Genomic DNA, 26,593 nt, shown 5'->3' with positions numbered 1-26,593 from the left:
CTTCTGAGGTGTTTGAATGTCTTCTGAGGTGTTCTGCCCAATGGAATCTTCTGGACTTTATTCCGTTTATTATGTTGGCTTCTCAATATAGTTCGTAGAGCTTTGTTAGTTCTTATCCTATATTGTTCTACTACTTCATCAAGCACAGACCCAAAGTAATTCCTCAGGTTTATTCTTTCTCAAAGAAAGTCTCTCTTCGTTTGCCTTTATTATAGTCTACGTTTCGCTACCATACATCACTACGGGTCGTATGATTCTTTTATATAAAATATGTAGTTCATCTTTGTACGTCTTGTTAGTTATTCCGCCTTTATAGGGTTTTGAAGGGCATAAAGACATCTGTTTACCGGCTTGTGTCCTAATGTTTATTTTTTGTGATCCATTATTGTCTTCAGTTATTGTTGTTCCAAGATACTTCAATTCTCAGACGCACTCAAAGTTAAAATCATCTCGATAGTGATGGTTTGTCCGATTCTATCTCTGTTTCGGATATTGCAGCTTGTAATGATACGCGTCGAACACGCATCGACACTAGAGCCGTGCGAGTTTCACAAATCGCGCAGATGCCCCACTCAGTTCCACTTCTCCGAAACAACACAGGCAGAGGGATATTTAAGGAGGCCACAATCAGAGATCCGCCAGTCTTGAAGCGACAGCTCTGGGCTCCACTACCAGCCAAGCGAGGTGAACTAAGCAGGCCGACCTGAGTACCGAGTCACCGTGGTGACGTGATCTCGCAAGCTAAGGCAGGCCAACTTGAGCAGCAAGGTGTACCGTGGTGAGGTAATTTGCGGCTCATAATTAAACGGTGGCAAGCGTAGTGAGCGAGCTCCCGATAAATTTATTATATTTTAATCGCGTGACTGTTTTGCAACTTATACTGCACTGAGGTGTAAGAATATTTCATGTTATTGTTAATTCTGCTTTTCTTTTACAGACGTCTATCCGGGGGAGGACTTCGCTGCGACTCGGCGACAAATAGAATTATAATTTATTTTTATTTCTTTTTTTTTTATCTGTACATCTAATTACATCGAATATATTTATTTTGTTTTAACATGTGTTTTATTGAGTCTGTCGTCTTAGAAGAACTACCCATCACAAGCTCATATACATATATTTAGTTTTGTTTTCATTGATTAGGAACGCCATCTTCTCTGCTTCCATCTCGAACCTGACAAGTCTCCTTTATCCTTAAATGTTTCCTATTAGATCGATATCGTTTGCAAATGCCAACAGTAAGTTTTATCATTCTCGATGGAATACTGTAGTCTGTTTTTCGATGTTTGGACTTCGGATTATGTGTTCTAGAGTTGTTCTAGATTCTAGAGTTGTGGTAAAGGTGCATCTTGCTGTTTTAATCCATTGCTTATTTCAAATGTCTACGATTATCTTTGCGGCATTGCCTTCTTATTTCTTTCTGTTTCCTGTTAAACGGTTAAATTGCTGCCTACATTAAAATAATTGCCAAAAAAGCGAGACAATCGACTAAAAATGGCCAACAGAAACATTATCAGAGTTGTTTAAAGTATATACTTTTAGACTAAATCTACTACTATATGATTATTATATCAACATTTCTTTTCTCATTAAACATCGTAAATAAAAACAGAACGAAAAATATTATTGACTACACATATTTTTGAAATCATTTTTTCTATTATCATTCAATTCATTCATTGATAAGCGGGAGAATTCGAGCATTTTGAAAATATATCAAAATGATGCAAGTCCATTTTCAATAAGTAAAAAATAAAAAAAAGACAACTCACAATAATTATTGGTTTTATTGTAACTTGAACGACCGGTTTCGAGATCTAAAATTTCTAGCCCATCATCAGGTCCCCGATTAAGGTTACTTAACCATTATATGAGTAAACTTAAGTAAGTATAAAAGTATTATAAGTCATAACGATACAAAGAGAATATTTAATGTAGAACAGATATATTAATAGCTCGATTATCCCAGGGTAGTGTTTGTAGAGAAAATGCCTTGCACTTGATGAGAAGATATAGAGAAAGTATAACAGAACGGTTGTGTGAAGTGTATGATGAGACTATTGTGTTTATTATCAAACTTAAATAATTCCATAGCCACAACACAGCCACAGTGGAAAGCTAGGCTGAACGTATCAGACTTACACTCATCCATAGCCCGAAGCAACCATCATCCTTTAACAGTGGAACATGGAAAAGAGGATACATTCCAGATCTAATCTTTGCTAGTAATGATATTAGTAACTTGTGCGTCAAAAAGGTTCTTAACCCAATCCCAAATTTTCAACCCAGACCCATCATGATTCAAATTTAAGCAGCTATTCAACCAAAAACAATCTCATTCAGGAGACTTTTCAAGTTTAAGAACGCCAACTGGCAGAAATTTTCAAAGACACTAGATGGACACAGTAAACCATCAGAAAATGGTAGAAGCTTTAAAAGAATGTCGAATAGATCACCGCTACACTACTGTCATCAAAAATATCTACGATAATGCTACGGTAAACGTGCAAACCTAGACGAAAAGGGCATAAACATAAATGGAGAGCAACTTAGTCACCTCAGGTTCGTGGACGACATAGTCCTGATAACAGATCGTATTGATCATGCCATCGAAATGTGCGAAAAGCTCTACCATGCCTCTACACAACTGGGTTTAAAGATAAACCACTCAAAAACACAAGCGATGACAAACCTCGTTCTGAGTGAGAACATCAACATAGCTGGAACAAGTATAGAACAAACATCCGCATACCAATATTTGGACACGAAATTCGTTTAAGTAGAGACAACCAGACCAATGAATTAATACGTAGAATAGGGTTGATTTGGGCGGCTTATGGAAAGCTAAGAAACGTTATCAAATCAGCTCTTAGTTAGTTGGGATTAACCCTAAGAGACCAAATAACCAACACAGAATTGCGCCGTAGATCGAGAGTAACAGACGCAATCAATAGAATATCGACCTTGAAATGGAACTGGACAGTTACACAACTTTACTAGCAAAGATGAAAAACTGAAACATTGAATAGACTGCGTACAGGGGTCGTAAAACCAAAAAAAATGGTATCCTGGGGATAGATTGAGGGAGAGATAGCTGTGCATGTGGTGTAATTGAATCAATGAGACACCTACTTACAGTGCATTATTTTGTATTGTTAAGTAACTAAACTTATCATACACGTATACCATATAAATATGTCAATCATGAACTTACTCTTGACATAATTTATATCTGAAGACCTATAACAACAACAACTGTAACATTTCTTTTTTTAATGGTTAAATAATATTTTATGACGATTTTGTCATGAACATATATTTCGTTAGGCTTTTAGTAGATATGAATTTGCCACTTTACAAGATTTTCCAAAAAAAGGAAGCATATATGTCAAAGAGCAGTGGCTACCAAATGGAACCTTGTTTTACTCCACCTAATTTCTTCGTGGTTTGTGCCGTCTTCATAAAATCTTTTTAATTTGGCACATTTAAGATAATGAAGGAATTTGGCACTAATTAATAATCAAAAAAAAATTTTGATAAAATCCTTAAATTCTCCTGCCACCGTTTCTTTAGGCCTACGTTTATGTTTTTTTCTTATTAATCTTAAACAATCACAATAAATGGAAGAATCGAAACAAGTGTTAAAAGTATTTAAAAAAATATATACACAACTCATTTTGTACTACGAGGTGATACAAAACTATTTTGACACCCTATTTTAGCCCGTGACACTTTTAATTGACCATATTATACAAGAGTAACATCGAACGTTTCAAAATTTAGGTGGACATTAACATATTATATAGAGAGTACTCTTGAAAATTTATCGGATAATATTACAAGTAAACTGTAAGAATTTATATCAAACAATCCTGCAAAAAAAATCATTATTTATGTGTCCCCATATGGGGGTGGGGGTCTGGGGGAAACGAATCGTAAAGGGTCATACAATTTATACCCTCACAGCTGATTTTTGCCGAATTGTTTAGTAAAAATATTTAAATTAACTCGCAATATTGTCTGACAAATTTTTATGGGTACTCCAGTTGTCGGACGCATCAAAGTTTAGAAACCCCACCCCCCTCCCGAAAATATTCCGATATAGAAAAGTTCCCCGACTCGACTTAAATAATTGAATAAAAAGAGTTTCAAGTGAAAGGTAATAATATTTTTAAATGGTGAGCCAACACCTATCACCAAATTACACTTCTTCAAGAAATTAACGCACCACCTTAAAAATGGGTCATTTTTGATGTCTCGAATTTCCTAAACCTGTTGTCCGATTGAAGTGGTTTTTTAATATGTTATAGCCTTATTCTTCAACAATATCGCTGTAATAATATTGATGCTAGACAGGTAAATTGTCATTGTATACAGGGTGTACCAATCGAACTGTAATTTTTTCTTAAAGTTTGCATGACCCTGTTTTCTTAACATTCTGGTTTTTGATTAATTCTCTTATGTTGAATAATAAAAAAGTTAGGTACTTTTAACAACTAGCTTTGTTTTTCGTCAATGCAGGATGTTTTTAAATAAGTATGGCAAACTTTAAGGGGTAATTCTGCATGAAAAAATAATGACAGTTTATTTTATAAACGAATGTCCGCCAATGCTTCGTTCCCGAGATAGGGGGTGTTGAAATTCTTTTTACAATTTTTCTTTTTTTGATGATTTATTTAGTGCTCTAAAACTGGTTAAGATATGCAAATGAAATTTGGTGGGTTTTAAGAGGGAGTTATTGCCCATTTTTGATATACAATTAGGAATTTAATATTCACCATTGACGCGCATACGGGTAATATGACCCTTATGTGCGCCAATGATGAACATAAAATTCTTAATTGTATGCCAAAAAATGCACAATAACTACCCCTTAAAACCCACTAAATGTCATTTGCATATCTCAACCGGATTTAGAGCAATAAATAAATCGTCAGTTTGTAAGAAAAATTTCAACACCCCCTATGTCGGAAACTAAGCATTCGTGAACATAAGTTTATAAAGCAAACTCATTATTTTTTCATGCAGAATTACTCCTTTAAGTTTGCCATACTTATTTAAAAACACCCTGTATTGATGAAAAACAAAGCTTGTTTTTAAATTGCCCAACTTTTTTATTATCCAACATAATCGAATGAATAAAAAAACAGAATTTAAGAAAACATGAGGCTATAGTTGGGTTTTACTTTTAGTATTTTATAAATGCTAGAATATTCTATTTTATAGAATATTCCACAATTCAATGACAATTTACCTGTCTAGCAAGAATATTATTACAGCGATATTGTTAAAGAATAAGGCTGTAACATGTTAAAAAATCACTTCAATCGGACAACAGGTTTAGGAAATTCGAGACATCAAAAATGACCCATTTTTAAGGTGGTGCGTTAATTTTTGGAGAAGTGTATATCCAAAAAACATCGTATGGTCAATTAAAAAAACAACAACAACGAAAGAAACATTACACAGAAACAACAACAAACATAATATCACAATAACGCCATCAGAATCTTGTACACCGAAATTTCAATTTAAATTGAACAATAATATTTTCTTTATTTCATTTTTTTGATTTTTTAAAGTTTATAACTATTTACAATATTTCATCAGTCTTCGGGCTGCTTTATTTTATATCAAAGCGAAATTTTTGAACGATGCACACTTGTTTATTACCATAATTGGAAATCACAACCTCAAATTTGCAAATAAACAGAGATATTTAATTTTAACTTTCTAATGATTTTTTTATATATTTTGATTGCAATATTGGCAAACAAAATTAAATCGTAGAGTCAGTCTAAATTTGAAACTGGTATTGTCAAGTAATAAATAACAATATGATAAATTAATTAGTTGTGTTATTAGTGAAAACAACTTAATTGTTAGAAGACTATATAAACTAAAAAATAATAATAGGTCTGGATACTGCGTATGAAAAAAAAGTTGATTAATACCAAGCTGAAAACTTGTTAATAGCTTAAGGGTGCCTAGTCGGACAAACTTTGACATATGGGAACACTGGAACGGGGGAAGTTTTAATTGTGGAACAGGAAACTCTCATGCAAAAATCAGACTGTTATTTATCACCTGTCATAATGCCTGTCATTTGACATATTCTACGTGTTCGACTCATTATAATTCCCATTTGGTGATAAATAGCAGCCTGATTTTTGCATGAGAGTTTAATGAAAGGGTAACAAATCAATTGGTAGTTCTGTCGGACAAAATACATGTGACGTTTTCGTGGTCTGACCGTTCCAAATTTTTAACCGGTTCCACAATTAAAACTTCCCCTGTTCCAGTGTTCCTATATATCAAAGTTTGTCCGACTAGACGCCCTTAAGCTATTAACAAATTTTCAGCTTGCTATTAATCAACTTTTTTTTCCATACGCGGGATCCAGACCTATAAAGACTCATTGATGGACAAGTTGAAATAAATACTAAGGAAAGATGTATTAAAGACATAAAATAAAATACTCAGACTACAACTTTTGGGAAGATACACACACTTTAAAAGCTAGAATTACCCAATACGTCCATTGGTTGTTTTCCACAGAAAGTGTAGTCGTTACTAATGTGTGATAGGTCGTATAAGTACAGTGACGAATGACCCTTTCACAATTAGCATTGGTACATCGATGTCTGAGGCTACTGAGAGAACAATTTGTAACGAAATGAGACGAGCAACGGTTCACTTTGGTCGTTAGAAACGGCTGTATACATCAGATTCTTTGCATTCAAAGTTTGAAAACAAAAAACGAATATTTACAATAATTACAGACCAAAGAATATTTATAATTGACTATGTTTCAGCGCCTTCTACCGTCAGTGAAAGCAAAAATAAAAATTTTTAATAAAACAAATTTAATCTTTAATTTGTAATCTCACATTAAACTTAACTTCCCAATTTCACTGTGTATAATTATTGTAATAAATATCTATAATATACTTTAATAACGAGGCTATTCATCTTCCTGTAGAATTGAATTAATTGCTAAATTCTGTTGCAATAACTTCCTAGTTTGAATTTATACACTTCTCCAAGAAATTAACTCACCAAAAATGGGTCATTTTTGATATCTTGAATTTTCTAAACCTATTGTCCGATTTAAGTGATTTTTTAATGTTATAGCCTGATTCTTTAACAATATCGCTGTGATAATATTATTGCAAAACAGATAAATTGTCATTGTATACCGGGTGCACCAATCAAACTGTGATTTGTTCTCAAAGTTCGCGTGACCCTGTGGAATGGTCTACCATTTATAAAATACAGAAATTAAAACCCAACCATAGCCTCATGTTTCCTGAACATTTGCTTATGTTGGATAATAAAAAAGTTAGGTATTTTAACAACTAGCCTTTTTTTTCATCAATACAGGGAGTTTTAAAGTATGGTAAACGTTAAGGGGTAATTCTGCATGAAAAAATAATGACAGAAATGTATATCCGCAAATGTTTCGTTTCCGAGATAGGGGGTGTTGAAATTTTTCTTACGAACCTACGATTCATTTATTGCTCTAAAACCGGTTGAGATATGCAAATGAAATTTGGTGGGTTTTAAGAGGTAGTTATTGCTTACTTTTTGATATACAATTAGTAATTTAATATTCACCATTGGCGCGCATATCGGTAATATGACCCTTATGTGCGCCAATGGTGAACATAAAATTCTTAATTGTATGTCCAAAAATGCACAATAAGTACCTCTTAAAACCCACCAAATTTCATTTGCATATCTCAACCGATTTTAGAACAATAAATAAATCGTCAGTTTGTAAGAAAAATTTTAACACTCCCTATCTTGGAAACGAAGCATTTGCGGGCATACGTTTATAAAGGAAACTGCCATTATTTTTTCATGCAGAATTACCCTTTAAAGTTTGCCATACTTATTAAAGAACACCCTGTATTGACGAAAAACAAGGCTAGTTGTTAAAGTACGTAACTTTTTTATTGTCCAACATAAGTGAATGAATAAAAAAAAACAAAATGTTACGAAAACATGAGGCTATAGTTGTGTTTTAATTTCAGTATTCTATAAATGCTAGAATATTCCACAGGGTCACGCGAACTTTGAGAAAAAATCACAGTTTGATTGGTACACCCGGTGTATAATGACAATTTACCTATCTAGTAACAATATTATTACAGCGATATTGTTATAGAATAAGGCTGTAACATGTTTAAGGGAGTGCGTTAATTTCTTGGAGAAATGTGTATTCGAATTTTACACATTTGGTCCTGCAAGCCGGATATAAAACAACGGCCTCTAGATACTAATTTCCGATCAATTTCTAATGGTTAATGTTTAAACAAGTGTGCACAGTCCAACTGTTATTAAGGTTAGTGTACAGAAGACAGAAACATTTCGTGTTAGTGTAAAATCGTTAAAAATGTCTTTGTTAAAGGTTGTTAGTACAGACCAATCGCAAAACTTCCTGTGTTACAAATTTTGGCACAAATTATTTTAGCACAAATTATCTAATGTCTCGAACAAAAACGAAACCGGAAGAAACATTTTTGATTATACCCCGTATACGTTATATTTAATAAAGGGGGAGAATGTGCACTACTTTTTGTACATTCTCGTATTTTATACGAGGGCAACTCCAAAAGTACATCTACAGCTGATTAACTATTATTTTTGTTGGGACATTGGATGTATAAAAGTTGCCAGTGTGGATGTGAAAATAAGTGCACAAAACAGGTCAGATATCGATAAAATTGGGGGATGAATCAGTTTATAGTGTTCTGGTACATTACAAGTGCATATTTGGGGGAGGAAATTTTAGTTAACTAGGAAAATATATTTAAAATTATTTCGTACGTGTTCAACAACGGCATGATACTGTACTGCAACCAAAAAATAATAAAATACTACTAAATCATCGGTGGGGCTATGAACAAAATAATTAATTCTAAAGAAATATCACGTACATAATACAAAAATAAGAGTATACAAAACGATAATTAGACCCACAATGCTATACAGGGCCGAGACTTGGATTATGAATAAAATCATACAGAATAGATTAGAAGCCTGGGAAAGAAAGATACCTTGCAGAATATTTGGCGGAACAGTAGTTGAGGGAGAATGGAGAAGACATCGATCACAGAAGTGTCTCAACTGTATGCTAAACTGCTGATATCAATAATAGTGAGGAAACGCAGACTAGAATGGCTCGGTCATCTAGAAAGAATGCAGGAAAACAGACGAGTCAAGAATATTTGTTGGAAAGCACCGGAGAACAAAAAAAAAGAGAGGAAGACTAAGGAGGAAATTGAGAGATGCAGTAATGGAAGACGTCAGTGAGTTGGGAATCATATTGGAAGCAGACAGCTAAGAACAGAAAACGATGGAAATTATCCATCCAGCAATGAGCCTAAAAGACCTAGTAACACTTTACATACATACTAAATCATCGGGAGTCGATTATTCAATGGATTAAGATTAGTGAGCAATATATAACTTTTTTGCTTCCTCTATCGCGAAATAGGCAGATATGGCAACGCTTTAGAGATATACAATTGTCTCAGGATCACGTAACCACTTATACCGGATAGTGAATCATCAAGCGGACTATAGGAAACTCAATGAGAAATTCTAAACTGTTGAATTCCTGATTCCCTAATTATTTTACATCAAAAGTGATGGCAAACTATTTGTAGAGAACTGAAATCTGTTTTGAAAACAAATGTTAAAAATTGTTCTACGAATTAAACATGTTACAAAATTTTGCAAAGATATAAAGTTTGTTCCTACAGAAGTCTCCAACTGTCACCGACTGTCAGACGCATGCGCAATAATAATTTCGCCGTTCCAACAAGATTTTCTCTGATTACTAGTCAACAAAGTATACTGTTCCATGAAATATTTAATCAGGTTGAGATTAGTTTCTGACAGTTTGAAAAGTTTCCGAACTTTTTGCAAACTGGTAATCACGGACATGCGGAATTAGTCTAATTTTGATTCACTCACATGCTCACACTAAATAACTATTTATATTTATATCAAATAGGTACCTTTACCTTTGTTTTGGTTATTTTGTTGATTTAAGTATATATATATATATATATATATATATATATATATATATATATATATATATATATATATATCAATCGGTTTTAAAACGTCTTGCGACGTTGTCCGATGCCTAATTTCCATGACACTCTATCATCCCATTGGCCCTCTCTAAGATCTCTTGCGCTCATCGCCTTCGTTACTCCCTCTCTCCAAGATTTCTTGGGTCTTCCTCTCTTTCTGCGGTTTGGTGGTACCCATTGCATAATTATTTTAGGGAGTCTTGAGTTATCCATCCTCTGGACGTGTCCGTACCATATCAGCTGTTTTCTTTCTATGTCGGTTGTTAGAGAGCCGTCAACCCCCATTCGCTGTCTTATCTCATCATTATGTATTCTCTCTCTGCGTGACACTCCTACTGATCTTCTAAAAGCGTCCATTTCTATTGCCTCCAGTTTTATTCTGTTGTTTTCGGTTATCCGCCAAGTTTCTGCTCCGTACAATAGACTGCTTTTAATAAGAGATTCGTAGATATTGTGTTTTCTTCTTTTTCCTATTTCATGATTCCACAGTACGCTGTTTAGACAACCTATTGTTTTTCTGGATTGTGTTATTCTTCTCTTTATTTCTTCATCATCTTTCCCCGTTGTGTCAAAAACGATTCCTAGATATGTGTAATGGTCGCAGGGCATGATGATTTCATTATTTTCTAATGTGATGTTCGATAGTTCGGTACCTATTGGCAGGTATTTTGTTTTTTCTGTATTAATTTCTAGTCCCCACTTTCTATATTCTTCTTGTAATTTCCTTGCCATGTACTCTAAATCATCTTTATCGTTTGCTATAACAACCTATGATTTAAGTACATATTGTATTTTAGTGTTTTATACTTTTGTTATAATTTATGAAACAATGAGTGACAGCAAATGGACTGTCCGTAGTATTTGTTAAAGGTGTGCTCGTTGCTCGTGTTGTGGTGTAAAATAGTAAAGTAAGGTCAAAGTTTTCGTTTCCCTCGTTTTCCAGAATGCTTTCTTTTCTTTTCTCTGGGCACTGCTCTTAGGCAACTTGCCAGCTCGGTAGAATATTGTTCCAACAAAAATCACAAACTAGTTCGCGGCTGGTTGAATTCGTACATGCGTATTGTGCAGCAGTCAGAAACTGTCATGAACTAGTTTGTGATTATTTGTAGGAACAAACCTATTATAACAGAGTATTGTTGTAAAAATAAGACCACACGTAACCGAACGCAACCCCTTATACATATTTTGCACCACTTGTGGCCTAACTTTTACAACGATACTCTGGCAAGTGCATTGTATTTTTGCAAAATTTTGGAATCTGTTTAAGAGCACACAGTAGCGATCAACAGGTAATAACAAACGCGGTCCAAGATTGCGAAAGTTCTGCGAACTTTCAAAAGTGAGGCAACAGTACGTCGGTAATTCGACACTGACAGTGACGTTCGATTTCTTGTTATAAAAAAATCGATTTTTAGTAGTTCTAATGTGACAAAAAATGTAGACACGGGATAAAAAAGTTTATTTGAGGGAAGTGTATTTTTTGTCTTCCTTAATGGCGGTACAGGCTCCTTTTTTCAATATTTTATTTAGTTATAGAGTAATTTCCACATACTAACATATTTCTGAAATTGGGCTCTGTACCGCCATTCTTTATTATATTACGAATATGTGTGCCAAATATCTCGACAAAATATTCAAAATTAGAGCCGCAATCTTGGAACGCGTTTGTTGCTACCTGTTGATCGCTACTGTTTGCTCTTAATACAAATTTCAGTCCTCTACAAATAGTTTCAAATGACTTTTGATTTAGAATAATTAGGAAAGTAGAAATTCAACAGTTAAGAATTTCTCAATGAGCTTGCTAAGGAATGTTTGACGATTCACCACCCGGTATAGAATAATACCACCAAAAACCAAATCAATATTAGTTTGAGAGCTTTTGGAAGCATTTAGTACGTATTAGAGAGCTATATAATATGTGTCAGAAGTAGAAAGAAGGTGAACAAAAAAGAAAACTTCACACTCTAGACTTAATCACGATAAAAAGGTTATAAACTATAAACACTTAAGGCGCCGTAATCTACGATTTATAAGCAGATAGCAGAACTTGTGGTAAATATAGAACAAAGTGGGCTAAAGAATCAATCAAATAGCAGAATGTGTGGCGAATATAGAACAAAGTGGGCTAAAGTATCAAACTATAGAAGAGGTTTAAAAACAAATAGAAACTCCCAATTAACATCACCGATGTCCAAACGAATAGAAGAGCACAACTTGAGAAATAAGTATGAAACAACTATTTGGACAACATCGAACTATATTTTCTGGATGCAGTACAATTCCTAGACTTATCATTTCCTATTTTTCGATTTAAACTGATTCTACCTTCCTGCGGCATAACAAATCCAATAAATTTTCTTACAAATATATTGAGCTAACGAATCGATCACATAAGATACTTTTTTTATATCTGTATTTTTATTTCACTTTTAAAATACTGATTTTTCAGTCAGGAAATATAAATTCGGAAAACCGCCAGCCAAATAGAGCCAGTGACAGAAAACGGTAACTATCCTCCGTGCTATTTTTGGTAGCGCCAACTTCACATCTGTTGATAAGCACGGAATCTGCATTACCGACATCGACGTCACGTATTCACGTGAACATCGCGGGAATAAATAAAAAGATGGCAGCCCGACTAGCGGCTAAAGATGGAAACAATGATGATGAATGATTTTTAGCATATATTATAATATACTTAATTCGCTCTATCGAGATTCACTTTGACACTGACGTTAGTAATTTCTTATTTGAAAAGTTCAGTTGTCAGAAGTGACTGGAAATTACTACAAAACCAACGCACCTGCTCATATCCAATATTATTAATAGTAAATAGACATAAAAATAACATAAACCTTACGCCAATCAATAATTATTTATTTGCACCATTATAATGTATTGATAACAAATGAGAAAATTATTTATTGTACAAAATAAAAATATTTTGTAGAAATAAACTTCACAAAATTTTATGAGATTAGTAGACACTCCCACTATTTCTAATAATTCTTCTTTTTTTTAATGAAAGATTAAGTTGATTTGAGTTGATTTTGGCAGTTAATAGTATGAGGTAGGAATTTTTGTGTTGTATGTTTCCTATTCCGAATGTGTCAAAAAAAATCTCGCGAGAGCGAATGTAGTATACTAAGGATTTCCCTAAATTTCACTGTATTCCTTCATTCAGTCATTCTCTCTAGTTCTTTCTGTTTTGCCAGTCCCCTTCCTGCAGATTTCTTCTTACCGTTGCTTCGTCCACTTCATATCTGAAAGATCTTCGTGCCTGTCTCTTTTCCTTCTTCTATCGGGCTCCACTCTGTTAATATATCCAACGTTTTTGGTCTACTCTTTTTTTCTTAATCTCTATGTTATTTATTCTATCTCTTCTTGTTACTCTATAGCTTCTTCTTAGGAATTATATTTCTGTTGCTCATATTTTGTTTTTGGATTTCTTATTTATTATCCAATTTTCACACCCATAAGTCAGGATACTTCTTATCATGGTGTTATATTCGTCTTTTTGTTGTTATACTGTTGTTCTTATCCCACAGTACCAGGTTCAATTTTCGTATGCAGCCTCTTGTTTGTCCTAGCCTATTTTATATATCTTCTTCAGTCGTTCCTTTATTTGATATTATGAAACCTAAATATTTGTATTTGTCTGTTCCATTGATTTGTTTACCTTCTTCTATTTTCAGTTACTTTATTTCTGTATTCTCTGTTGTTAGGTATTCAGTTTTCTTTGGGATTATTTCCATCCCATTCTTTGTATATTCCTGTTCCAGTCTTCTCATCTTAGAGCTGAGGTCATCTTCGTCTTGTGCGATCCCTACTTAGGGTATATAGGTATTCGTTTCTTACGGGTATGCCCATTCCTTTGCACTTTCTTTTCCATGGTTACAGGTTTTTTCTCAGGAATATTTTGAACAGGGCAGGGATGTGGAGATGTTTAGCAAATTGTATATAAAAGTTGTTCAAAAAGTGGGTTTAAACAAATTTTGTATCGAGCCATTAGTAGAAAAAAGAAATTAGTAATTATTTCTTTGTGTAAGTTATTCAAGGAATTTTAAGTTAGTTTAAGGAAAAACTGAAACTCTGACAAATAGGCTTTTTATCGATTGTCATTTGTTTCGAGCTTCTGTCATGTGTCACATAATATTAATATAGCTAAGTCATACGTCTTTGGTTTGTATCATTGGTAGATACCAATAACATATGACGTAGATATATTAATATTATGTAATAAATAAAATAAATTTCGACCAAGAGTCAGGATTCTGTTAACCGAGATACCATAGTATCAAGCGGCGCCGCTAGGAGGAGCTTCTCCAACAATGCGTCTCAGAATACCTTAAGAACACTTGGTCATTTTGTACTCTAAACCGAGTAAAGCATGAAAAAGAAAAAGAAAATAATCGTTTTCGTTTTGATTCAATTCGAGTCGCTTGCCATCCTCTGACACAGTGTTTCTGGGTCTCTACCCTTTATCGAAGAGGCTATTGCAAGTAGACTGAATTGAATCAACTCGAGACGAAGAAGAACTGCATCTATTAAAATATCTGCAGTATATTGTGGTTAGACTGTCCTCTAACGGGGAATGACAAAATAAATAAAATAAATTTCGACCAAGAGTCAGGATTCTGTTAACCGAGATACCGAGATACCATAATATTATGTGACACATGACAGAAGCTCGGAACAAATGACTGTGAATGAAAAGCCCTATACTTCGAGAAATTGTCTAAATTTGGAGCAAATCAGTGATTAAAAAAATATAATTTTACGAAGTCTTCCTGATTTTTTGCTTTTTTTTCTGATAAATCACATAATTATGTCGAATGAGCTGCAGTCGTGCATGTAACCATTGTTTATATAGTAATAGTTGGTCAGCCCAATAATAGGTAAATTTGTTTGATTTTAATTGAAACAGTCACCAGATGTTGCCACCATTTCTGTCAGGGTTGCAATGTCAGGCGTAACTAAGTAGTAGTATGACATCATTAATTCAATTTCTAAATATATTCTTCCATGTATATTTATTTTTCTTAATATGTATGCTAGTTGGGGTGTTATGAATAGGATCGTATCCAACTTGGTGTCTATGCATTTTGACGTTGCGACCCTGACAGAAATTGTGGGGATATCTGGTGACTGTCTCAATTAGAATCAAAAAAATTTACCTTTTGGGCTGACCAACTATTACTATATAAACAATGATGTAACGAATAAAGTGATATCAGTAATATAGTTTTCTTGCTTGACGACAGCTATGAAGTTGGCCTGTATTATAAAACGACAACCTAATCCATCGTACTGACAATATTTGGATGATAATTTTTCGAATTCTTCGAGGATATAGGAAAAATATTTTAAATCTACACTATGATTGAAAATTGTAAAAAATCCAATATAATGAACATTTAGGTTATGACAAACACATCGATTTTTTTTTGTAACTAATTAGAGGTCAGTATCGATAATCGAATATCGATTTATACTCGCACGCTTCTTCTTTTTCTCAGTGTCGCGTATTATATTGGCACTCTTCTTTAAAAATAATTCTTTGGTATAGGTATCACAACATTGTAGAGATCTTTCGATCGAAGCAGCTGAATATTTTTTCAGAATTACACCTTGTTTTATCAAATATTAGAAAATACAGGGCGAGCTTTTAGTATGAAATTGGTCTATAATTGCATTAAAGAACAGAATATCCAAAAAAGTTATTTAAAAAAAATGTAATCACTACAAGATTGGAAAATATACCGAAATCTACACGTGGTAGAACAAACATACAACTTTTTAAATAGGACACCCTGTATATTTTCTCATATTTAGATTCCTCTTATAATGACTGTTCTTACAATGGGGTTTGACGTTACCGTAGAGGGTATTTAACCGAGTTATGAATACCCTGTATAGTAATATGAAACTATATAGGGTGAGGCAGATAACTGGCCTATTAGAAATATATCGAGAACTAAAGGCAACAGAATTATGAAAATTGGAGTAAAGGGGTTTTGAATAGTGATCTATTTAATGAAAATATTTTCATCTATTTTATACTTCCGGTTATACCGGAAGTTGCTTATAGCTTCGTTTTTTTAAATGTATATTTTTACATTTTTGGATTCTCCTCGATGTCTTCTTTCATAAAATATGAAGTTTTGTAATATTATACAGGGTAGTATAAAAGATAATTACGTTTTTTTATAAATTTCGTACCAAAATTCACACCCTGTAGAATTGTAGCAGTTTGACAACAAAAACTCTGTTTATGTTTAAATGGTTTTTAATATAGTCTAATATTGTTAAGAATGGTTAGTATAGCTAATTTTTTAATTTTAGTATACAGGGTTGGTCGAAACTCGGAAAGAGTATTCTCTGAGTTTTCTTAAATGGAACACCCTATAAATTAGTATTGTAATGAACTGATATTTTATGACACTTTTTTATTTCTTAAGCATTCCCTATACCTAACTTCTTTTATTTGTGCTTAATTGTTAATTGAACCAACAATCTTAATTACGTAGTTATTTTGATAGCTCAACCATTATTGCTAAGTTTAAGGATCAGTCTAGATTAATATGTATTCATTTCCGAAAAATTATTTGTGAGTGAATATTGTCACGGCCAACCTAATAAAATTTCACGTATTTTTTGTTACAATTAATATTTGGCTTGAATCACCCCTAACTCACAATTTAAAGCAGTTAGATATAGGGAATGCTTAAGAAATAAAAAAGTACCATAAAATATCATTCCCTTACAATACTAAAATACAGGGTGTTCCATTTAAGAAAACTCAGAAAATACTTTTCGACCAACCCTGTATACTAAAATTAAAAAATTAGCTATACTAACAATTAATAACAATAATATACTATATTAAAAACCATTTCAACATAAATAGAGTTTTCGATGTTAAACTAATACAATTCTACAGGGTGTGAATGTTGCTACGAAATTAAGAAAAAAAAAAAGTAATTATCTTTTAAACTACCCTGTATACTACAAAACCTAATAAATTAAGAAAGTGGACATCGAGGAGAATCCAAAAATGTAAAAATATACAGGGTGTCCCATTTAAAAAAACGAAGTTATAAGCAACTTCCGGTATAACCGGAAGTAGCAAATAGATGAAAATATTTTCATTGAATAGATCACTCTTCAAAACCCCTTTATTCCGATTTTCATATTCCTGTTGCCTTTAGTTCTAGAGATATTTATAATAGGACTTTTATCTGCCTCACCCTGTATATAAGAACAGGGATTATCAGAGGAATCTAAATATGAGAAAATTAATAGGGTGTCCTTTTAAAAGAACTAGGTTTGTTTTACCATGTAGTCTTGCAAAATCGCCTTGGAAAAGTCGGCATATTATCCGCCTAGCTAGGGAATATCACTACAAACTCACCCTGTATATAAAGTTAGTTCCTTAGATATTGTATGTTCAGGTCTATCTAAAACAGGTATTATTAGATCACATCGACAGAAGGACAGATAGGAATACTCGATACTAACCGGTACTACTCGACACGTTTTAAAACAAAAAACTACCTACAGAGACAAATTAAAGAGTTCTTTGAAACGAACAAAAATTCCTTGGCATTCCTTCCAAAATATTCAGCTACTTTGTTATTTTTAGGCAAAATTCGTCAAAAATAGAAAAAAATACCATTATATTCTTAAATTTCCTGTCCTTTGTTATTGCCTTGAGTTTATTACTTTTATTAGCGAACAAAACTCAACGTTTACCTAAAAATATAGTTTGTTTAAAGAACTCTACCAACAAACTTCCAAAACCCCGAGAAAAATCAACAAGTGGTAAAAGAGGATCAAAACGAAATACGCGAACAACAAAAGACAACCGAATACGATGACGTACCCATTCAAGAACCCCTACAAAATGTCATTAAAATCAAATCTGCGGTGAAGCCTCGTTTTCGTAATCGTCTTCTAGCAACGGCGGAGGAATGTTATTGACATCGAAGACCTCAACAATCTCGAAACGATCATCATCTTCGCGTTCCATTCTCATAATGTCCGAGCCCGATTGAGAATCGTCAGGGTAGTACCCTTCTTCTAAATTTTCGGCGTACTGCATTATTGGACTATCCTCTGCTAGAACGCTCTCGTACTGAAAATTCGATGCCATTTCCTCCATGTTTCGATTTCGAATGTACTCGTTGTACTCTGTTAAACCCGCTTCGTGCTCCACGAAGTAGTACTCGTCAACACTTTGCTGCTCCTTCTCCAATCGTGCCCTACGCTGGTTTTGCATCTGTCTTTTCCTCCTATAGCCCCTTCTATCTCTCTCGGATTTACTCTTAGGCGACTCTACACTGCTCGTGGAGTCGTTCTCGCTTGGAGGACTTTTAGCCTGACATAAGGTCTTGGTGATCGGTTTTCTGTGAGTTCTAGTTAGTGGTACCGTTGCTGTCTTGTAAACCGCTGGCACTGGACTGGTACCAGCCAAAGGCGTCGACTCAGAGCTCAGACTGCTAGAATAGTAAGGCGAACATTTCGATAATTTAAGTGGTACTTTCACAGGTCTTTCAGTACTCTTCGTAGGTAGATGCTTCTGCATGTACTTCTGTTTGTCTTTGTCGTACCGTTGTGTGTGGACTGTTCGTTGTTCCATTGAGCTACTCGACTTATCTGTATCGGATAAGTTTTGTGGTATAACTATGGGTCTCTCTGTTGACGACTTAGAAAAACATTTAACTTCTAGTCTAGTTGGTATAGTGGTAGACAATAAAGCTAGATCTTCGGATGGTATGTTCTTAGGACTGGGTACTCCTTTAGGATCCGCATTAAGCGAGAATTCCTCGATGTCGATGCTAGAACCTAATCTAGTGGGAGCATTTCGTTCTGGTATGCTTGTGGGGAAGAACGGTTTCGTTTCTGACGTCGACCAGTCACTAATATTAGACATTCGTTCTGTTAAAGTACTATCCCCTGTAGACGTCGACGATAACTTCTGAAACTGAAGTCCAGGACTCTGCTGTGCTTTTAAAGTACTACTAGTATTGCTATTCGACCATTCGGATATGGAGTGTGCAATATCGGTCAAAGAGTTTTCATCGCTTTTTAAACCCGAACTACTTTTAGTAGTACCGCTGGTACTCGATAAATTCTGGAACTTTACGGTGTTTGTGCTGTTTGACCACTCGGACAGACTTAAAGCTATCGACGTATCTTCAGAATGCGAACTGTGCGTGCATTTCGTAGGTTTCAGGGCATATCTAACAGTACCGTCTTCCAAATTCGTTCCCATTGAACTGGTACAATCCTCTTCGGAGTACGAACCGTGGGAGCCTCTGGAACCTTTCCGTTCGCTCTTGTGCGAATGAGAGGAATCGTCAGAAGCGGTACTTCTTCTCATTGCGGTAGGCGGTCTTAATTCATGCTTACTACTGTCTAGAGCGTCGACAAAAACGTCATCGTTAAGATTCGAAATGTTCAGGTCATCGTCAGAATTCGATCCTTGTGATTTCTTTTCCAATATTATCTTTACTCCACTTGGACCTACGCTCAAACTTTCTGAAATACTTTCGCTAATATTTTCACAAGCTACGTTTTCGTATGTATGAGTTTTTTCCGTGTCAGGATCTATAGTTCTATTTTCGTTATCTGAATTAGAGTCGTTGTCGTAAGTACTAACGGTACTCGAATCTACTACAACTTTATACGCTTCTTGCGGTGGTGTTATATAGAACGTTTCTACATTGCCTATTATAGGAGGCTCTACAACGCTCGAAGGTGGACTGGGCCACTGTTCCGAGTCTTGACTCTTTAAAGAACCCTTCAAACCGAATGTTTTCGGAATGGTCTTTGCAGGAGGTCTAAAGACTTGAGTCGTCTGTTGAGAAGTATCACTACTAGGAAATTCGTGCATCGCGAGAAGCTTTTGGCCCTGTTGAGGAATCTCTGGGAGAGGCCAATCTTCGCTCTCTTGACTACTAGACCGGATCTCTCTTGCTTCCGGTTCGAAACACTCCTCATCGATGATGGTATCATCAGAACCTTGTCGCCTCAATCTCAATCCTCTTTCTGAAGTTATTATTTCAATGTCATCCATTGATAGTTCAGCCATTTCTGCCGACGTTCTTCTGTCGTCTGATATTTGCCTTTGTAGTAAACTGGCCAGATGTGGAAGAGGTTCTTGTCTTTCACTGGGTTTGCTCAAATCGCTAAGTTTATCATCCTCCTCTTTCGGCTCGTTGTTTGTGGGAGTTTTCTTTTCATTTTCTGACAGTCTCGCATGACTAGGCGACTCAGAGCTGATGCTAACTTGAGGGTTGCTAGACGCAAGAGATTCGTCATTTAAGCTGTCACTTTGAGTACTAGCTTTGGTGGAATCGTCGTCGACGCTGGATTTTTCAGAGTTGGTACTTCTTTCGGATATTCTAGATAGAGTTCTCGAAATGTAGCCTCCACCGGCATATCCTTGTAATATATCAGGCCCGGACAATCCAAGACCCGTCATCGATGACAGAGGATAGCCGAAGTTGGCTGGGAAGTTAGCCAGATCTTCTGGTAGCTCAGTGTCATCTTTAGTAGGTGTGGCATCACTGTCTTGTTTGTAGTAAACATCGGACATTGCAGAATAGTCTCCATTATTATCCTTACAAAGAAAATATTCCCGTTCTAAATCCTGATCGGGTGGGAGCAAATTATCCTCGAAACTTTCAGAACCTGAGCTGTCTAGGGGAAAAGCTTTCCAAGTAGAACTAAGCCCTTTAGGAATATCGTTAGATTTGGTTCCTTTACATGCTGCTCCGATACTTCCAGAGCTAGACTCAGTATCTAGAGAATTTCTTGATTCTGTAGACAAGCGTTCCGATAAATAAAGAGTAGGCTTATCTAAAACATTACCGTTCTTTCTTCTGTCGGATAAAGAATCGTCTATAGACGATTTCTCTGCAGACGACAGCTTTTTAGTTAGTTTCAAATGCAAGCGTTGACTCAATTCTGAATCGTTGGACCATTTTTCTTCGAAAGGATACGGAGACTTTTTTTGCACAGTCGGCTCTTCTATTTCTTCTTTTTGGCTTTCCTGAATAGGCGTCAGATCTTTGGGAATATCATTAGCTTCGTCTGAACTTGAATCGTCGAGTTTTAAAGAAGATGAACCTTCGTCTATGGTGAAAGCTCTACCTAATACGCAAATTCTAGGGCTTCTAGGACTTTTCGGACCTTCCGATTCTGAAGGTGAGCCTTTATCTAATAGATCCTTTGTCGTGAACATTTCTATGTTTTGGCTTAGTCCTATAGCTCTGCCAATGGCACAACTGGTGCTAGATTCGTCCGTTTCTTTAATTTCCTTTCCGGGGGAAATATCTTTTTCTCCACTGGTCCAGGAGCCTGTATCACTCGATCTAGACTGGTCGGAGCTTCGTTTTAGCATATCTAGTTTGCTTTTTGTAGTTGCTGTTAGTAAGTTAATGTTTGTTGGTGTTTTCAGTTCGGTTTCTACGTCTAGATTTTTCTCAGGCGATTCCAATGTGACGTTATCATAGTCAAGGGATTCTTCCGTGCCCATATATTCCTCACATTCGACGGTTATCCAAGATCCGGTATCTTCAGATCTGCTTCTTTCTATGTTGAGTTTGTGCAACGCGTCTTTTTGTTCTTCCGATACTACCAGGAGATTCTTGTCGATTTCACCTTTCAATTCACTAACTTCTGTTAGAGACTCTTCCTCGCTAGTTATTCGTACAACTTGTTCAAGTCTTTTCTTTTCTATTTTCTTTCGTAAGAACTTACTTACGGTGTTTGATGCTTTTTGCATTTCTGCAATTAGCTTTGCATCTTTTTCGGATTTATACGAAGAATCACCTGTAGATTCGTCAATGTATCTGATATCCAACGAATCACCCAAACTCATTTTTTCTATACTCTGCGAGTCTGAAGAACTTTTGGTGTCAACTTTGCCCAAGTCTGGAGGTTTCGGGGACGTACGTTTTTCAAAAAAATCGTCAGGTTTTCGAACAACTTCTTTTACGGTTATCTCTTGGTCTGTAGCTTCTGGAGCTGTATGAACATCTGCGGTGATCGTTTCTTGTACTACTGCAGCATCAGGTGAGTTCTCTTCCAAATCTTTCGCTTGAATACTCTTGATCGTTTCAGGTTTAAAGTCAAATTCATTTCCCGACTGCTCGCTGTCTTGTTGGCGGTTTTCTAGATCCAAACTCTTGCCAAGACGTGATACAGCCTTCTCGTTATCGTCGGATACGTTTAGATCCAGACTCTTTGTAAGTTTTTCTCCCATTTTCTTGTCCAGTTTCTTGGGAGACTTCGTAATGATGATAGCTTCCTCTAAACTCACGTTTGGTTCAATCGTATTAATACTGATTTCTAACTTGCCTCCACGTTCCCTAACCATTTCCTCTACTTGAGGAAAAACGGGAAGAACGTCCTTGACAGGACTTTTTAAAGTTTTAGTTTGTTGTATAGCAATTTCGTACAGCATTTGTTGCTTCTCTATTCTCTTAGCTACGTCTGGTTCAGAGTCTTCTTGAGACTTTGTACGTTCTTTACTTCCTATTCTCTTCAGCTCTAGTTTTTCCAGCGACTTTGCCTTTTCTTTAGGTATAGTCTTCTTTGCAGGCTCAATTTCTTGACTCTTCGTTCTCTTTACTTCGGGAAGATTCAAAGAATTTTGAGCAGACAGTGATTTTTGTTCGTCTTTTTCAGTTTTGGTAACACCTTCTGTTGATGATGCCTTTTGAGGTACAGGTTTAGCTGTTTTTGGACTTTCCGGTTTAGCTGTAACTTTTATCTTGGCCGGTACTGATTTGGGTGGGAGTTTTTCTTTTTCTTTCGAAGGCTTTATAGGCGGTTTCGATTTGGTAACTTTCGGAGCATGCTTGGTTTGCAAAGTGGTCCTGCTTATTTTCTTTGCTTTACTGGTAACGTCTGGAACTATTTGATCTCGTTCTTTCTCATTGATCGAAGAAGGATCCTTTTTCAAGACATCTGTTTTAGCTATTTTCGTAGGAATCTTGGGCAAAGGCTTTGGTGGTCTTGGAGGATCAGGAAGAGGCTTATTGGGAGCTTCGTCTGGTAAGGGGGTTCTTATTTCCGGTGCTCTAAAGCCGCCGTCGTCCGTGTCAGATTTTTCTTCCGTCGATTTATCGCTCACCAAATAGTTTTCTAAACCGCTTTCCCTGTCCGTCATCTGTTGGTCTTCTTCGGCTACAGTATCGTCTTTACTAGAAAAGGCATTCAGCGGTGGTAACCTAGTTACAGCTATTACAGGCGCGTCCAGGCTCTTAGCTCTTCTACCGGCTATAGGAGACTCCAACGCTTGCTGCTTTTGTAAGAGGGAAAAGGCCGACCCCTCCGAGAGATTCAAACGCGCGTGAGCAAATAACAAAGGACTCTGGCCTTGTTTTCTTAAGCTAGGTGAGGGTATTTCGGTTATTCTTGTCTTCGAAGGCACTTGCAAGTTTTTCAAGTCGTTCTCTATTTCGGCTTGCAGTAACTGTTTTTCCCGTTCCTTTTCTCTTTCATCGTCGATCGTAGTCAATTCCTTGTCGGTCGAATAATCTTCCTTTAGAGTTTCATCCATGGAGTTTTCATCTACGGTTACTAGTGGTTCAGGAAGGGGATCTGTGAAAACTGGCTGGAGATCCGTTGTTTTTATATTGAAGTCATCTTCAGAACTAGGAATCGAGAAAGATCTTTCAGATATACGTCGAAGCTCTGTAGGAATAGCATCAAGTCCGTTCTCGTTTTGCTTATCCTTCTTCTTTCTAGACGTCGGTGGAGAACCTTCGACTTCCGTCGATGACATGGTGTACTGAAGATACTTCCTTTCCGACTCAAATTTCAAAATAGATTCCATTTCTTTCCTCATCTGAGGAGGCGAGAATTCTATTCTCGTAGGTGTAGCCTCTGCGCTACCAAATACGTCATCAGAATCTAGCGATTCATCATCGGAACTGAACGAAGTGATTCTAACTTTGGTTTTGTTCGACTTTCCTCCTTTTTTGCCGGGTTGCATCCTAGGTTTTATAATTCGCTTCGGCTTTATGTCAGTTTTGATTTTATTTTTCGGTTTTTCGATTTCCTTTTTCAATTCTATCTTTGGAAGAGGTTTGTCTTCTGGTTTGGGAAGTTCCTTTTTAATAATTTGTTTGTCCGGTTGAATTATCACGATTTTCTTAAGAGGATGAATGCTCTCAGTTTTGGAGCTGGTAGGAGAATCGCTTTCGATTTGACTCAATTTTGAATTCAAAGCTTCTAATAGTACCGGGTCGATGTGAGTGATGTCTCTCTTTGGACTCGAAAGGTGTAACACGGGTAACTGACTTTTGTCTACTTCTAACGTAACTGGATCTATTTTGGATAAGTCGATATTCTGTGTAAAGAGGAACGAAGTCTCTGGAGGATCAGTCTTTTGTTTGAAATTCGATTTTTTCGTTTCATCAGTCTTGGGGGTTTCTTCTACTTCTGCTTGCGACTTCTTCGGGACCTCTGGTATTTCGTACGGTTTCAATTCTTCATTTCTGGCTGCTCCGTTCATCACGTGTCTTTTATGCAGGATGTACGTCAGATCTTCGTCTTTAGGGGGTAAGTTGATCAAATCTGACTGTGTTTTGGCTCCTAATACTTCAAATTGACTCTTTGGGACTTCAAATTTCGTTTTCAAGCCCTCTCCTTCTCTCTTTATAATGTCGAAGTGTCCAAATTCAGCTGTAGGCATCTCAAAATGAGTTCCTCTGTACTTCATGATAGGTGGTGCGCTCGGTATCTGCTTATACAAGTAATCTTCATCGCTAGATTCTGCTGGGGTGAGGTCTATAGACTTTTGATGCATCAATAACATTCTTCTGTTGTTAGAATTGAGTCTTTGACGAGCTAGTGAGTTGGGATCAGACTTTGTCCGTTCGATAGGTTGGTGCATCGGTAGGTCGTGTACTATTCGAGGTTCTATCTCCATAAAAACGTCTCTGTAAGGTTTACGTTCTTCGACTTTCTTTAATTTGTTGTTGATATCAGGGACTACCCTAAATGCGTGGTCAGGGCACACGTCTGACTCTAGACTGTCTTGAAGCGACTGTATTTTTTCTTCGTCAAAGCTAAAAATGTTACTTTCCGATTCTGTGGATCGCTGTGTACACTCCCGTTGAGACGGCCAAATCGGAGGAATATCTTCCGGCCAAATGGGCTCTGATTTGTGTCTTTCATGGTCTACAGTGTGAGATCGGTAACTATGCGATGATTTTTGTGTTCTGGGGACAGTATTTTGTTCGAGATTTGCTAAAAGACGATTTATTTTGATGTTTTGTTCCGTTTCGACATTTTGGAGGCTGATTGAATGGACATGTGCGAAATTGCGATTGATTTCCATATTGTCGTGTGGTGGAAGTTTGTGAATACCGTAGTTTCTTTCGAAATTGATTTTTCGATCGTAAGGATGTTGGAAGACGACGTTGTCCATGAATCTAGAAGGCGCGTCGTAGTATTCGCTCTTAGATTCAACACTGGACGTTCTAGAATCCATAAAACCGTTTCTATCGATTTGTTCTAGGCTTTTATTTCTACGTTCGGGTATTTTGGTTTCGTGGTCTGATCGAGATTCTTGGCTGGATGTGCGAGAGCCAAAACTACGTTCTCTATGGGATTTCTTAAGACTTTCCCTACTAGACTTCGACGTTTTGGATTCGACACTGGAATTTCTCGAAAGTTGCTTGAATTGTTTGTAATAACTACCGTCCGACTTCCTCGGGATGATTTCCCTCGGAAAATCTCTCGGGTCTTCTGTAGTGAAGAGGTTCTCGTGTACGTCCGAACTACTTTTGCATTTGTGCCGTTTCTCGTGCTCGGATTCGCTATCCGATGGCAAATAATTGTTAGAATCTAAACTACAGCTTCTAGTGTTGAAGGGTTTGCGTTTTCGGTACTTATACTCGCCCGAAGTACTGTAATCGTCGTCGGATTTTTCTATAAGCTCGTAACTGTCGTGGGAGAGGTCGTCTTGCGAATCGCGAAGATCGTAATTACCCGGATCTTCGACCGATTCTTGGGAATACGAGGTGGTACCGGGATAACTACTGGAATATACCTTTTCGTCCGGTACCATAATGTCTTGGTGTATCTCTAAGCTACTGTCGCGGGAGCTAGCGCTATATATAGGGTGTTCGTCGTAACGGGTAATGGGAGACTCTAATTTACGTTCCTCGAAGCTTATAACTGCTTTCTCGAGCGGTTTCGGCGGGTGAGCTCTACGCTTAGCTTGACCGGTTTCTTCGAAGCTGAAGTCATAAAGATCTTTACAACTAGCGCTACGACGCCATACCTGGCGTTTGATTGGATGAGTGGTGATTGCTTGGTAGGTATAATCGGGTGTGGTATCGAGGATCTCGTGGCCTAGATCATTTTGCGACTGCGTCTGCGAGGGATAGTTGTTAGCGAAGGTGTGACTAGAGGGCATCTGGGTAGTAATGAGGGTGCGATTGGTGATGGTGGTA

The 26,593-nt window shown here is 36.3% G+C and overlaps 2 protein-coding genes and 1 long non-coding RNA gene across 4 annotated transcripts in view; 1 reads left to right on the top strand and 2 right to left on the bottom strand.

Moving 5' to 3' along the window:
* LOC114325331 (FERM, ARHGEF and pleckstrin domain-containing protein 2-like) overlaps positions 1-26,593 on the bottom strand; it is a 176,785-nt gene that overhangs the window by 20,852 nt on the left and 129,340 nt on the right. The window lies entirely within an intron of this gene.
* Positions 658-1,057, top strand: LOC126883400 (uncharacterized). The gene is made up of 2 exons (XR_007697637.1): positions 658-783; positions 938-1,057. It is a non-coding gene; the product is annotated as an uncharacterized LOC126883400 (long non-coding RNA).
* On the bottom strand, positions 17,025-26,588 carry LOC114325326 (uncharacterized). The gene has a single exon (XM_028273370.2). It carries the CDS (start codon positions 26,554-26,556, stop codon positions 18,031-18,033), a length of 8,526 nt encoding a protein of 2,841 aa, XP_028129171.1. The 5' UTR covers positions 26,557-26,588; the 3' UTR covers positions 17,025-18,030.

This window comes from Diabrotica virgifera, chromosome 4, assembly GCF_917563875.1.
Source record: "Diabrotica virgifera virgifera chromosome 4, PGI_DIABVI_V3a".
NCBI lineage: Eukaryota > Metazoa > Arthropoda > Insecta > Coleoptera > Chrysomelidae > Diabrotica > Diabrotica virgifera.
This window is presented reverse-complemented; position numbering and strand designations above follow the sequence as displayed.

Coding starts and splice junctions, on each gene's coding strand:
- LOC114325326 (XM_028273370.2), bottom strand. CDS start 26,556: ATGCCCTCTAGTCACACCTTCGCTAACAACTATCCCTCGCAGACGCAG.